This window comes from Equus asinus, chromosome X, assembly GCF_041296235.1.
Source record: "Equus asinus isolate D_3611 breed Donkey chromosome X, EquAss-T2T_v2, whole genome shotgun sequence".
In the NCBI taxonomy this organism is placed as follows: Eukaryota; Metazoa; Chordata; class Mammalia; order Perissodactyla; family Equidae; genus Equus; species Equus asinus.
Window position 1 is genome coordinate 13,284,566 of NC_091820.1, and position 15,044 is coordinate 13,299,609.

At 47.0% G+C, this 15,044-nt stretch overlaps 1 protein-coding gene across 2 annotated transcripts in view; it reads left to right on the forward strand.

Annotated features, from left to right (window-relative positions):
• The first annotated feature begins 4,786 nt into the window (after positions 1-4,786).
• The window catches only part of NHS (NHS actin remodeling regulator), a 335,826-nt gene continuing 325,568 nt past the window's right edge, over positions 4,787-15,044 (forward strand). Inside the window, exon 1 of one of the 2 annotated variants that reach the window (XM_070502399.1) lies at positions 4,787-7,008. In XM_070502399.1, coding sequence (XP_070358500.1) covers positions 6,462-7,008 — 547 coding nt within the window. In that variant the 5' untranslated portion in view covers positions 4,787-6,461. The remainder of the gene's footprint in view (positions 7,009-15,044) is intronic. The other variant, XM_070502398.1, reaches the window with a different exon arrangement.

Here is a 15,044-nt window from a genome sequence, read left to right on the forward strand (position 1 = left end):
CAATTTCTTATCGTTAATACAAGGTTTGTTCTCTTCCCTGGCCCCCTGATCTTGTAAAGGAAATAGAGGGAGAAAAGGGGAGGGGGAGATTAGGAAGAGACACAAATCAGGCTGAGCCATAGCCATTTCCAGGGCCTGCACTTACATCAGTGATTAATCAAACTAATGGGGAGTTCTAATTCGGTGCTTTGCTCCCCTTAAGCCCTGTAATTGCAGTGTCTCTGAACCCAAAGGAAACACGTTGCTCTCTGCGTGCCCAGGCGCATAGCTTTTAAATTTTCATAACTCTGTAATTACTACAGCGCTTTCCTTCAAATCTGGCTCAATTTCACTTCCTTAATGAGCACTACAATCTTGATAAAGTTTGAAGTTTGCTGCCTCTGCTGTTCACAAGGACTCAATCCCAGACTGATAATGTGACTTGTAGATTTTACTCCCTCAAGTTCCTCTCAAAAAGAGCTGATTTATTTCAGAACCACCACAGTCAAAGGCACTTCCTCTAGGTCAAGGCCAGCGCTGGGTGTTTTCATCACAGAAGGGCGCTTGGAGAGCAAATTCTGAACAGTTGAAACAAGGAGGGGCAGGAGGGAGCCCATGAACCCTTGGGGAATGGCTGTTCTGCTTTATTAGCACCACGGGCTCTAGAGACTACGGTGCATCTTACCCAATTGAAGACTTTTCTTTATAGGAAATATATTAAAAATCCACTTCCTCTTTATAAACTGAGCCTTGCCAAAGAGTGTAAATTACGAGTCAGCTTAAAAAAAAAAAGGCAACATAATTTCCACATTCTTTCTTCTACCAGTTGGTTTTCAGGAGTTTTTAAAGACTTGTTGGGAATGCCATTTAATGATTCTAGTCAAAAGCATATCTTCTCTTGCAGCTGGTTGGAGGGTGTCTCGATTTTCGCCACTCTGTTTTGCTTTTGAGCATGTGGCGATGCTTCCTCTCAGCTTTAGCCTTTCTGTTTCTAAGCTGCAAGAAACAACCCTGAAGGCTGTGTTGCTTTTAGACTCCCGGCTCCAGTCTGTATTCCCCCCAGACAATGTTAATGGCTCTGGGATTCTGAGTAGCGCTTAATTCTTATCTCTGTTGTAGCTTGCTGGTGGTGTACTACCATTATTTGTTTACATCTCTATCTACCCTACTAGACTCCACCCTTTGAGAACAATGCTTATGTCTTCTTCCCTTTTATATCCCTGGCAGCTAACAGAGGCCTGAGCACCCAATAAATGTTTGCACTCAGTAAATAAAGCTTCAGGTGAATGTTTGTTGCATAACCAGAGGATCGAAGACCTGAATGAAACTCCCTCGTTTGCTATCACCATCTGCTTTAACTCTGTCAGTTATTTTGATGTATTTGCAGTTCTGACTAGATCCAGATTTGGCGTGTTTAAAATTATATTCAGTTGTAAAATGTGAGGCTAGGATGTTTGAAGATAAGAAAGAAGTCAAAACTTCTCCCATTGGAAACAATGTGAGTAATCAACAGTGCTTTGCAGGGAAGATAAAAAGGCTGGTTGGAACAGTCTTTAGATTCACGGCGTTTGGCATTTGGGGAAAACCGTGTAATAGTATTATTTTTTTTCTTTTCTGCTCATGTTTCCCTGTCAGTAAAATGCACAGAGAAACTCCTGTCCTTCATACTTGATAGACTAAAAAGGGATTTTTGAGGAAGAAAAGCACAAACTAAAACAAAGGAAAACCTTCAGTAGTGGTATATAGTTTTTTTTCCCCTTAAAACTATACACATGATAGTTGTTGATATGCATGTACCTGTACTTACGTGTATGGTGGCTGCTTCGTATTTTGTTATATTAATAAATTTTTTTTCTTCTGGTGTTTCCTGGGAACACAGGTAGACAAAGCCAAATTTAAGGTTCTTGAACTGGAAAAACTTGGACTTTTGAGTTTCAAAAACTAAGCCATGAAGGCTTTGGACATAATGTTTATGCTGTGAACCGTGGATCTGGGAGTGCATGCTCCTTCTGACACGATGACATGCAACTGTGGGCTGCTGGCTTCCTCCCATGAACCAGCAAAGCTAAAGGAGAGAAGGAGTTGGTGAATCTCAGAGCTCAGCAACTAACATAAAAGTTGAGAGAAGCTATTGGGGAGCGTGAAGGTGGTGGCCTCCTGATGTGGGGGAGAATGGGGCGAGTAACATCTTCTGTAATCCTCCTGCTGGCTGTGTGTATGCCTTCTTCCCATCTGTTTCAAGGCTCTTTCATCTTTAGTCTTTATTTTGCCTAAAGGTGTTATTCTGTGCTATAACTTTATTTGTGGGTGCAGTTTGAGTATAGGATAACCACGAGCTCCAAAAAGTTTTCTGCTTGAATGTGAACCATATGACTCTCCAATATGACAGCTTCTCCCTCCTTCTCCAGCCATCACTATCCACTCTCAAATCTGCTCTTCCTCCTTTGGCATGTATAATGCACCTCCAGTACATTTTATGGACAAACCATATTAATTTACTTTCAAATTGTTGCTTTTTACTTAGGTAAACTTGACATATTTTTCTGGAAATGGTTTGGGTAACTTGGATTGGGATGGAATGCTCATAATTCTTCCTAATAAAATTAAATGAAAGTATTTTTTATTTACCAGCTTTTTACTTAGTGGTAGGGCCTTTAGGAGGGAATTAAAGTGGTTGAGGAATGGGTGCAATTGGGTGGACGAAGGGAGACTTCAGTCACTATAATTACATGATTATGCTAACAAGCCCATGTATCTCCTGGAATTTCTTAGAGAAAATAAATATTTTTCAAGTATAAATAGTGATGGTGTAGCATCAATGCTGGAATATTTCAAATGGAACATTTTTGGTGAAGAATCTTTCAGGGATCTCTGCTTTGTTGCTTGTAAGTTTCTACAGGAAAAGTGACTACAGTTCTGTGGAAGCAGGAGGCTAGCCAGGCTGAGGGTGGAGGTGCCTTACGGCTCCCAACGCCGGTTCTTTCCTTGGACAAAGACCTTGTTCCTACTGGGCTGCAGCAGACAGGAGTGTAACTGTGGGGCGTGGTGACACAGACAGGATATTTCATTCATTTCACAATGGCATAAGGTTTATACTGATTGAACATTAGGGTTTAGGGGGAACTTGTGCTGGCCCTTGAGCTGCATGAATAACTGCTAGGGATTAGGCAATGGGGCCATTTTTAAATGCTGCCTTTCCTTTCTGGCGACAAGCTCATGGTAATAAATATGTGTACATGGGTTAGGGGGAGTACGTGATCAGGAGAGATCAACACACACATAAGTAGGTGTAAGAATCTGGCTTCAGATATCAACCTTGATTTCATCAGAGCTTTTTGTGGGAAAATGGGAAAATGGTATAATTGGGGATTTGAATAAGAAAGGCACAGCTCCTGGATGTGTTGAAAACTCGTCGGCATTAAGAATATTCATACATCCCATCATGATTACATATGGTTATTACACTTTTATTGATTTCAGTATTTCAGTTCTATAAAGTTGGAGCCAAACCAAGAACTATGTGTGCAGGGGTATGGGGGGGGGTGTGTGTAGGATAAGCCACATAGGAGGAGCTTGAAGCTGGAAGGGGTACAGCGAGTCCAGGAGGTTGTCTTGAAGCTGCCCTTGCATAGCTAGCACACGGTTTTATTTAGATGGTGTTACGGATGTCTAACAATCACTTTTCTAAAGGTGCCTTTATTCATACTGTACAGTGGACCAAGCAAACATCAACAACCATATCAATGAATATTTTTATTTGTATTAGTTTCATTTGAAGGAGAGCCTCCTTCAAATACCAAAAGTGGGGGATGGGGGGGGCAGTGAGAACACAGAGATCAAAAGCCAAAACCAAAGCTTTTTATTTTGAGCCAAATGGCTTTATTAGCACATGATTAGGAGCCCAGGAGATGACAAAAAGTGTATTTGTTTTTGTGTAGTTGAACTGTGCTTTGAATCATTTTGAAATCTTGACTTGAGTCTCTGCTGACCACTTTGGGGCAGACCCCAAAGGTAGCTAGCCTGTTCTTGAACTCAATGACCCCCTGGAATCCTCCCCTTCCTGGGCCTGGAGGAGGACTCCTCCTCCCATCGGACTTTTCTGCCCTACCCTTCAATCACCTCTCTGGGTGGATAGGGACACTCGGGCCCCCGGAAGGAACTCGCCAATAATCTGAAGATCCCCTTAGGAGTTAGAGCCCAACACCATTCATTGTCCATGTCAGTGTTCAGCCGGGCCCACTCTACTGGCCCCTTGAATGCTATTAATAGGATAATGCTTGGTGAGGCCAGTGAGAGGCAGGGCAGACTCACCCCCCCAAGGCTTGCTAGCTGGATGCCTTTAATACCCCTCCTTGTTCTTTATGTCTCAATATGTTTAGGGAGGAGTGTGTGGCTTGGCTATCTAGCAGAACTCATGTTCAGAATTTTGAACACATTAAAAAGTCAAGCTAAATTTGAAAACAGCCCGCTCTAAGCTTTTTAGATTTGTGAGCTAAAGAACAACTCCTAAAAGACCCCTTTCCAAAGTGTTCTTTTCTTCACTTTTTATTTGGAAACAAAACCAAATTTAAAGTTTCAAGAAATTTACAACGAATCCCAATACACTCTTTACCTGGACTCACTATTTTGCACATTTTGCCATATTTTCTTTTTTATCTTTGTACATATACATTATTACTATCATTCTTCTTGTTGTTACTGAACCATTTATATGTACCTTGCAGACATCATGACCCTTTACCCCCAAGTCCCCAGCCTGGATCTTTTATGAACAAGGGCATTCCTTCGCCAAAAGTGTTATTTTTTTAGGTAGAATAAGAGAAGGGTCTGTTGAAGCCTTTATAACCAGAGTGTGGGCCAATCCAAAGGGTTGACTGTGGGGCCCCGTGCAGGCTCCTGCTAAAAGGGGGGAGAGAGGAGAGGAGACCCCACCGCAGGTCTGGAGGACTTTATAGTTGCCATAAAACATATTTTTTCCATGTTCTCTTTAGACACATGAAATGAAGGCTGCATTCCCAAGATCTGGCTTGTGGCTTTAAAATCAGAAATATTTTTACAGTATTCTTTTTGGAGGGATGAAAGCATGTATTTTATTAACATTTCCCAAACTCTTCTTTAGGTTTTAGGCTGACAGCATCCAGCCTGCAGATTGCTGCAATCGAAATACATGCCTTTTTAGAAATTATACCTTTCAGTTAACTGAAGGGGAAAACTTTCCTTTCTTCTGTGAATCATCGTCTCTCTGATGGAGAACTTTAAAATCCCTGTGTATGATCTGTAGAGAAGAGTGACAGGCAGGTAATCTGGCTTATCTCACCTAACGTGTCAAGGAGGTTTGCAAGCAGTTTTCTGGGGGTTTTGCTCATTGGTGGTTTGGGTCTCATTCATGATATTCTATAGAGACCCAGCCCAGCGCAGGCGGCTGGAGTGATGCCCGGGAAGGGTAGAAACAGCACCCTGGCCACTCTGGCCGCACGCGGATGCGCCCATGCCGCGTCACCCTGCCCAGTTTACTGCGCTCACAGCCCCGGGCACTTCGAAGGGCAACCCAGTTTTCCCTTCCCGAAGGACTTGCTCAGAGCTGGAATTCGGCTAGGCAACTTGCTCCGACACGCCAAATCTGCTGGATCCCCAATACTCCACCCTCCTGCCTCTGCGTTCGCTACCCACAGCTCCAACCTCAACTTGAGGACTCCCCGCCTCCACCACGCTGACAGTCTCAATCCTAACTCCTTGGATGCGAGGAAGTGTCTTTGCGTCGGAATGCGCCCTGAGTGGCGAGGCCACCAGTGACTCCCAGCGGCCGCACAGGGCGCTGCGCCCCCTCGCCCAGGCCTCCCCCCGCCCTGCGTCCGCTCCGCCGCCCCCGCGCCGCCTCCTGAGCCCGGGCTGGAGGCGGATTCCTCTCTCCGGGTTTTCAAAGCGCCTTTCCGAAACCTCCTCCCCGCCCAGAGAGGGAGAGAGATCCCGGGCGCAATCGCTCCCCGGAGCGGCCGAGGGGCGCGCGGGGAGAGGCCTGCGCCGGGGTACTTTCAAACTGAGGCGCGCGCACACACTCACACCCACCCACCCAGACACACACACACACACACACACACACGCCCATTTATAGAGGCGGTGGCGGCGGCAGCGGCCAGGGCGGCGGCGGCGGCGAGCGCAGGAATGATGGAGCTGAGCCAGCCGACCCGGGTTGGAAGCAAGTGAGGAGAGCCCAGGCGCACCCCGAGATTTCTGTGCCCCGCGCTTGTCATCCTCCCCAGGGAACGGTGCACCGGGAGGAGGACCGGCTGGACTGATTTGCTAGGGAGAGGGCGTGGAAAAGGAGGAGGCCAGGTGAGCGGAGGAGCCCCCTGCGTATCCGGACTGCCCGATCGCGCCTTTGCCCGGCTCCTGCCCCTTCTCCGCCCAGGTGGGCGCGCCCGCTTCACCACTCGCAAGGGGCGCTTTGAGGAGACCAGAAAGTCGCGGCCCGGCTGCGCGGGATGCCTTTCGCCAAGCGGATCGTGGAGCCGCAGTGGCTGTGCCGTCAGCGGCGCCCGGCGCCCGGCCCGGTGGAGGACGCGAACGGAGGCACCAATGAGCCGCCGCCGCCCCTGCAGCCGCCCGGCCGACGGGACGAGGCCGTGGCGCCGGGGCCGGAGGATCCTCCTCGCGCGCCCCCCGCGCCTCCCGGGCCGCCGCCGCCGCTGCCCACGGCTGCAGACCAGGCGCAGCCGCCGCACGGAGAGGCGCCCGCGGCAGGCGAGGAGAGCCCGGCGGGGGTCCCGGAGGCGGCGTCCACGGCTGGCGAGGCGTCCTCGGCGGCGGCCGCGGCCGTGCTGCTCATGCTGGACCTGTGCGCAGTCAGCAACGCCGCGCTGGCCCGCGTCCTCCGGCAGCTCTCGGACGTGGCCCGGCACGCGTGCAGCCTCTTCCAGGAGCTCGAGAGCGACATCCAGCTCACCCACCGCCGCGTCTGGGCGCTGCAGGGCAAGCTTGGCGGCGTGCAGCGCGTCCTCGGCACGCTGGACCCCAAGCAGGAGGCAGTGCGTGAGTACCCGCGCCGTCCACCCGCCTGGCGCTCCGCTCCTACGCCGCACCCTCGCGCCCTCCCCGGTCGCCGCAATCCCAGCCCCGCGGCGCCGCGCCCGCTGCAGCTTGCACCTTATTCTTGCCTCCCAATCCCTCCCTCTCCTGGGACCCAACCCAGCCCTCCAGGTGCTAAGAGTTAAGAGTTCCGGCTGGACTGCGATGTAGGGTTGCAGACGCGGACGGGAGAAAGTTAAAGGGGCGGCCTTGGAACTCGCAGGCAGCTGCAGGCTGAGAGGGAGCGTTTATGGGGACACAGGAGGCAGAGGGTTCTGTCATTCGCCTTCGGAGTTCGCCTTCCTTGTTCCTTCCCGGCGGGCGGGGCGGGGGGTGGTGGTGGTGGTGCAACTTCGGTGGTTTCCAGCAGCCTAGTCCCGAGCCCTATAGTCCCTCCATGCATATTTGGGAGTCTCAAGGAGTAGTGAGTGTCCTTTGGGGGCTTCTGCAACGCTGTGGTGGTTTTGTCACTTTTACTGTGACCTCAGGTGCTGCATCCAGCCCCGAACTTGTGCCTTGCACTCGTGTGCGACGTAGTGCGGTGCCGCTCGCCTCCTGGAGTGAACTGAAGCGCTCTGCTCCAACATTGTGGCCCAGAGGGGCGGTGTGGAGGGAGGAGTGTCCCGGGCCCTGGGGAGATGGATGAGACCCGGGGCATCTTTTCTGCCCTGAACAGCACGGGGTTCCTACTAAATGGCTGTCTGTGTCATCTGCCCTCCGAGAATCCCGAGGGCCTCCCCTCTACCGTGTACTGTCACACAGATCCACCCGCGTGTGGACGACCCCAGGCATCTTTGCTGACCGTTAACTTCACTCTTGCGACACCCTAGGGCTCCCAATAAATGTCATTCTGTGTCATCTGCCCTCTGAAAGGCGCTCAGGAGTGTCCCCTGGCGCACGGTCCGCCAAATCTGGTGGTGGCGGAATCTTTTAGGAACGACCTGACGGTGGGCGGGGGTACCAGGCTGGCGCGCCGATCCTTTGGCGCCTAGTCCGGCTGCGACGCTCGAGGCGAAGGTGATGTCAGCGGCCCTGACTTACATAAGAAGCTTCCCTGGTTGCTGCAGCAGCTGCGCCGGTGTGCGGTGGCCGCGGAGCGCGCGGGGCGGGGGCGCTCTCGCGGCATCCTTCCCCGGGGATTTCCGGGCACCTCTGCCCTGCAACCCAGCCCAGCCTCCTCCCCAACCCTCCCCGCTCGCACATTTTCCACAGGCCCCCCCCCCCCCCACACACACACACACAAACCCTTTGAACACCGCCCCGGGAATTCGCTGCTTTTCTGCAATAACAATAATAATAAGCGTAATGAATAAATGATGTGCGCGATCGGTTTTCGCAGCTATAAAAGACCCAGAGATGGGTTAATGACTAGTTGTTTAAAAGGGCAATTCCGGGGATGAGTTCTGGAAAGAATTAGGACTGCCGTAGGCCAAGTCGTATTTTACTTTTGGGACTTGAAATGAGCGCTTTAATCCTGCCTCCTTTTTACCCCAAACCACACAGCGGGGACAGGCCCTTCACTTTCAACAGCGCTGATATCTGGGGAGTGCGGTTGGGGTGAGTGGTGATTTCACTTCAAAAGAACTGGAGGGAAGTTTTGCAGACTGTTGAGTGGTGCATGCATTTCCCGTGTGTGTGTGTGTGTGTGTGTGTGTGTGTGTGTGTGTGTGACACACTGCTCCTTAAATTAGATTTCATACAAGTGAAACCAGTTCTGCAGTAGAATGTATCCCCTTCTCCCCTCTTTCTTTAGAAGCAGCAGTGGACAGTTATGTACCCGGAATTTAACGCAGTCCTTTCAAGTCCTTTTAACTGTTTGGAGTACAAATAAATGGTTAATGGAGAAAAAAAGAGGATTTTTAGTGTGTACATACAAGTTGATGAATCTATACTCTATGCGTATTTATACATGAATAAATAAGTAAATAAAAATGGGGCTAATATAATACCTAGGGATGGACTTTAAATTTCCTATTATTTAAAAATTTTCTAAGACATTATCGCCACACTTCATGTCCAGACCTCTCTCTTCTGTTGTCCATGTAAATTGAGCATGGCATTCTTCTCATTCGATGTCATGAAAGGCATTACCTTTGGGAGAAAAAGCACAGTATTATGTGTTTTAATTTTGGTTTCCCAACATGGGAAGGCAGAGACAAGGATTTCCGTGCAGGTAGTTTATTGGACAGGGGATCCTGGGAAGCACAGGGAGGGAGTGGAGAAGTGGCACAGGGAAGGGGGGAAAGCTCATGCGTGTTGTGAGCTGGTTACCACCGTGGGCAACTGATTCGATCCAGCACACACCTCGGAAGTGTTCTACTGAGGGGTCAGGAAGCTGGAGTATTTATCCACTAACTTCCACCCTTCCCTGATGGAAAGTAGCACCTGGAGCATGAACTCCCTGGCTCCTGGGGCTTTCCCCAAGTGTGGGCTCAGCATGCTCCTGGGGCCAGGTGGAGAGACGCAAAGAGGCTGTGGTGTGTACAGGAATGTCTGCAGGGGTCCTCTGGGGAAGGCAGAGGGGCTATGGATGGAGCACCAGGGGCATCTACTACATTATGCATCTCCCTTTAGCATTGCTCAAGGCCAAGGGGAGTTTCAAAGGGAAAGTAAGCCTAAAAGTGACCCACATTCCCTTTTCTTCCCTTTGAAGGTGTCTGGGTGCCTCCATATCCCCCGTATAGCCTTCCCGCCCAGATAATCATTCCCCATATGGTCTGCATGCTGTTTCATCCTTGGACAGCTGCTTCCTGTTGCCCTGAGACAGGCTGGGGTGGTTTTTGCAGCAGTGACATGATCTGACATACACTTTAGTGAAGTCACTCTGGAGGCAAGTCTGGAGGCTGGTAGACCAGTTAGACAGTGTGACTGGTGATGGTGGCTAGGATTAGGGAGGTAGCTATGGAGACAGTGAAAAATGGTCAGATTCTGAATTCATTTTGGAAATAGAATTGACGGGACTTACTAATTGGATTGGGTACAGGGTATGAGAGGAAAAAGTTATGGAAAACTCCTAGGTTTTTTGGCTTAAACAACCCATAGAAGGTGATACCATTTCCAGGAATGGGTAAGGCTAGTGGAAGAGTGGATATTTTATTGTATTGTAGAGAGATGAAATCAATAGTTTTCTATTTGTGCCACGTTAACTTGAGATGCCTTCTGTGTCTTAGACAATTAGATGTGTGAGATCAGAACTCAAGAGAGAGGTGCAGGCTGGAGATGTAAATGTGAGACATAAGGGTAGAGATGGTAGGTGAAGCTTTGGAGTTAGGGACAATGTAGATAGTAAAGAAAAGGGAGCCAGGACTTAGCCTAGGGCAGTCCAACTTTGAAAGTTGAAAGGAACATCTTCTCCTGATGTTTCAAGAATGGAGAAGTCAGTGTGGTCAAATGCTTCTGAGAGTAAGATGAACACTGAGATGAGACCATTGAGTTTGTAACTTGTAAGCAAGTAGTGGCCCTGATAGGCGCCATTTAAGTGGAGGGGTGGAGATGAAGGCCAAATAAGAGGGGATGAAGAGAGCACAGGAGGAGTGGAAGAGGAGATAGCAACCACAGACGACTCCTGTAAGGAGTTTTGCTCTGAAGGGGAGTGGAGAAATGGAGCCATGGCTGGAATGGAATACAGGGTCAAGGGAGATTTCCTTAAAATGCGTTGGTATTTAGGCACATTTAGATTCTCCGGAGAGGGGGGAATTGATGATGCTAGACAAAGAATTGGATAATTATGGAAGTCCTTGAGAAGCTGAGAGGGGAGGGGATCAGAGCACCCTTTCGTCCTTGGGAACTGGAGAGAAGATGGAGGATATGGGCAGGGGCAGGTGGGCAGGTGAACTGATGGTGGTGGGGTGGGGTGTTCTTATACGGTTACATCTATTTTCTCTGTGAAGTACACAGTGAGGTCATCAGCTGAGAGGGTGTTGGTAATATGAGGAGAGAAGGCAAGGTGTTAATGTTGTCTCAGGGAGGGAACATGGATGCAGTAAGGAAGTGTAGGGGGATTACCTGGCTGTGTTGAGAGCCTTCTGAGATTTATGGTCATAAACTTGAAGTAAGACCAGCTTTTCAGTCACTAAAACCTGAGACTTTGGAATTACTTCATGGGCCTGGACCCCAAGCTGTTCATCCTTAGACGTTTTAATGCTGTTGGCTTTTTGGTTGCTGTTGATTATATTTAGTTACTGAGTTTTACAGTAAGTTTTATATTAAAGTTTAACAATCTTACAGAAAAGTGCACAGACCATAGATGTACAGCTTGGTTATTTTTCACAAAGTGGGCAACTCATGTAACCATCACCCAGATCAAGAAATAAAACATTACTGTATCTTGAAACATCCCCTTCAGGCCCTTTACCAGTCACTGTCCAGATCCCTAAAGATCACCACTATTCTGACTTCCACCTCCATCAATGAGATTTTCCTGTTTTTGAAGTTTATATAAGTGGAGTCATATAGTATATACTTTTTAGTGTCTAGCATTGTTCACCCAATATTATGTTCATAAGATTCTTCCATGTTGTTGCACATACAGTAGATTGTTCTTGTTGCTGAATAAAATTCCATTGTGTGCATATACCACAATTTGTTGATTCATGTGTCTGATGATGGACATTTGGGTTGTTTCCAGTTCAGGGCAATTACTACAAACATTTTTCTACATGCCTTTTGATGAGCTTATGTATACACAGCTGCTTGGTATATATCTAAAAGTGGAATTGCTGGATCAAAGGGGATGGATATGTTTGGCTTAGTAGCTACTGTGTAATAGTTTTCTAAACTGGTTGTACCAATTTATACTCCCAGAGGTGTATGAAAGTTCTGGTTGCTCCATATCCTCACCAACACTGGTATTGTCTTTTAAATTGTAGTTACTCTGGTGGGTGGGTAGTAAAAATCTCATTGTGGTTTTAATTTGCATTCTTCTGATGGCTTGTGAGACTGTGCACCTTTTTATATATATTTTTCACCATTTGGATATTCACTTAAAGGTAATTTTCAAGGCCTTTGCGCATTTTTCAATAAGGTTCTTTGTACCTTTTTTTATTGTCTTGTAGGAGTTCTTTATATATTGTGGATGTGAGCTATAGGTATTGCAAATACCTTCTCTCACTCTGTAGCTTGCCTTTTCACTCCCTTAGTGTTATCTTTTAATTAGCAGAAGTTCTTATTTTTATGTAGTCCGGTTTATCAATTATTATTATTTTTTTTTGAGGAAGATTAGCCCTAAGCTTTACTGCCAATTCTCCTCTTTTTGCTGAGGAAGACTGGCCCTGAGCTAACATTCATGCCCATCTTCCTCTATTTTATATGTGGGATGCCTACCACAGCATGGCTCACCAAGTGGTGCCATGTCTGCACCCGGGATCCGAACCAGTGAACCCTGGGCCGCTGAGAAGCAGAACGTGTGAACTTAACCACTGTGCCACCTGGTTGGCCCTATCAATTATTTTCTTTATGGTTAGTGTTTTTTTGTGTTCTGTTCTATTTGCTCTTAAACAAATTCTTCACTGATTCCAAGGTCATAAAGATATTCTCCTATGTCCTAGAAATTTTTGTTTTTCTTTTTTCATTTAGATGTATGATTTGTATGGAATTGATTTTTTTTTTCAATTTTTGCCAATGATGTGAGGTAGGGGTCAATATTAATTTTTTTCCATATGGATGCACAGTTGATCCATTGCCACTTACTGAAGAGACCATCATTTCCCCATTACACTGCAGTGACACCCTTGTCATCTACCGAGTGGATTGATTTTAGCATTTATTGAGTTATATGTCAGGCCCTGTGCTAAGATCTTTATGTGAATTACCTTATTTAATTTTCACAGTAACTCTATGAGAGAGATACTATTATTTTCCCACTTTACTGAGAGTTAGCAACTTGCTCCAGGTAGCAACAGCTAGAGAATGCTGGGGCCTAGAATTAGGATCCGAATCCGAGTCCACAAGCTATGTTCCTAAGCACTAGACTTTTCTTCTGTACATTGCCGCACAAATCCAGGGGCGTTACTATATTAAAACCAAAGCCCTTCTCTATATCCTTCTGTCCACTCTACAAGCTTTATCTCTCGCTCTTCTACCCATTGTCCCTCCCTGCCTTTTCCACCTTCCACCCCAATCCAGTCATACTGAACTACTTGGAGTTTCCCAACTTGCCAGGCTTTCTCATTCTTCATGCCTATGTGTAAACTACTGTTTCCTTCTGGAGCATTTCACTGGCTAATTCCTACTTATTCGTTGATACTCAGCTGACACATCGTCTCCTCTGTGAAGTACAACCTGATTCCTTGCCCATCACTCCCCATCTACAAGTTTTCTAGAACTCTGTGCTAACCTTTATCTTAGCTTTTCTCATTCTGAACAGCAAACAGTGTTGGGTCTCATGCTGAAGGGTGCCTTTTGCAAATTCTTGTGACTCTGCCTAGGGCTTTTTTCCTGGCTAAGGGACCATGCTTGGTCTTGCACATAGGGAAAGCCAGAAGTGCCAGTGAGTGAATGCCCCTGAGGCAGCACTCAACCAATGATGGACATGGTGCTGGTGGATGAATTCCCCAGCTTCCTTGCTCCTTGGATGAGAGAACTCTGGCACATGTTCTACGCCATCCCTCCCCAGGGTTCTCCAGTAGGATTGAGCTCCAGTTGCCCACCGTGGTGGCTTATTTGATAACACACTGTGTATTCTCTGCCTTCCTTTCCCTGTCTCACTTTCTCACTCACCTATGGGTGGTTCCTGAGGACACCTCCCACATAAACTACTTGCTCTTGAACTTGTACTCATACTCATAGGGCCTGGGGGGACCCAGACCAAAAAATTGTTTAATATTTGAATGGTGAGGGCAAAGACATAGGGCTAGGAGTATGGTAGAGGTGATGTTTCTCACCCTTTTTCCTTAAACTATTTTCCCCAGGATTATTATATTAGCCACATGCCTGGCCCCTCCCAGACACTCTGTGGCGGGTCTGGAAATAACTTCCTACCCTTTAGAGGAGATCTTCAGTGCTTCAGGGGTGAGAAAGGGCACGGAAAGAACTCAAGGAACTCAACATTCCTCAATGTTCCATCGGCCAGCCTTCAAGAATACTGTTTATCGTCCTGTGGAATGGGATCAGAGACGGTCCCAGGAGATCCAAACTCCCTATTTGAGAAGCATGATTTCAGCCAGAGCAGACACAGAAACTGCTAAACCTAGAAAGAAGCTAGGAAGTAACACATTGGGTGAATTGATCATTTTGGGTTGGTATGGTAACGCTAATCAAGGGTTCATTCTGCCTTTGGAAGGCTGATCCTTTTTCTCCTCATTCTGTTCATTCTACCACTCATAAACACCCTTTGCAGTCTGGTTAATATGTTTTTTGGGATTTTTTGAAACTATGGTTAGGTTTCTTTTCCTCCTGTCTCTTCTCAGCAAGTTTCTCTGTGGCATTATGAGATTCTAACAGCTCCATTGAAAGCTGCTTTTAAACCTATCACAGAACAACTGAGAAGAAAGCAATCTTCCAAAGGTTAATAATTCATGGTTGTAATTTCCTCATAAGCGGTATGAGCAACACATTACTTTCTAGACTTTTCTTGTTCTACTGTACTGGGCTTTTAAATCAAAACTACTGAACAACTTTACCTAGGAAATCCTTGAGATTCTGTTGGACTGTTATTGCTAAGATGGTAACAATAAAGATTTCTTTCTTCCTGTCTGTGGAGGCCTTTTCCACACAATGCAGTCAGGAAGGTGTAAATTCCACATAAGCTCTCAGAAACATCTTCAGTCTTAGAGCTTCTAGACTACCTTTAGTGGGCAATACCTTTAAATTGCAATGACTTATGAAATCTCTCCTGTTGTACCATGTTAGCCCCAAAGTCTTAAGGATTCATTGACTTCATTATCATGCTTTGACATTTTAGGGACAAAGACAATTTAAACATAGTTGGAATTTTATTTTGACTATTCAGTTTAATTTCTATTTACTCTGTTAAAAATCGTGAAACACAAGATTTTGTGGGA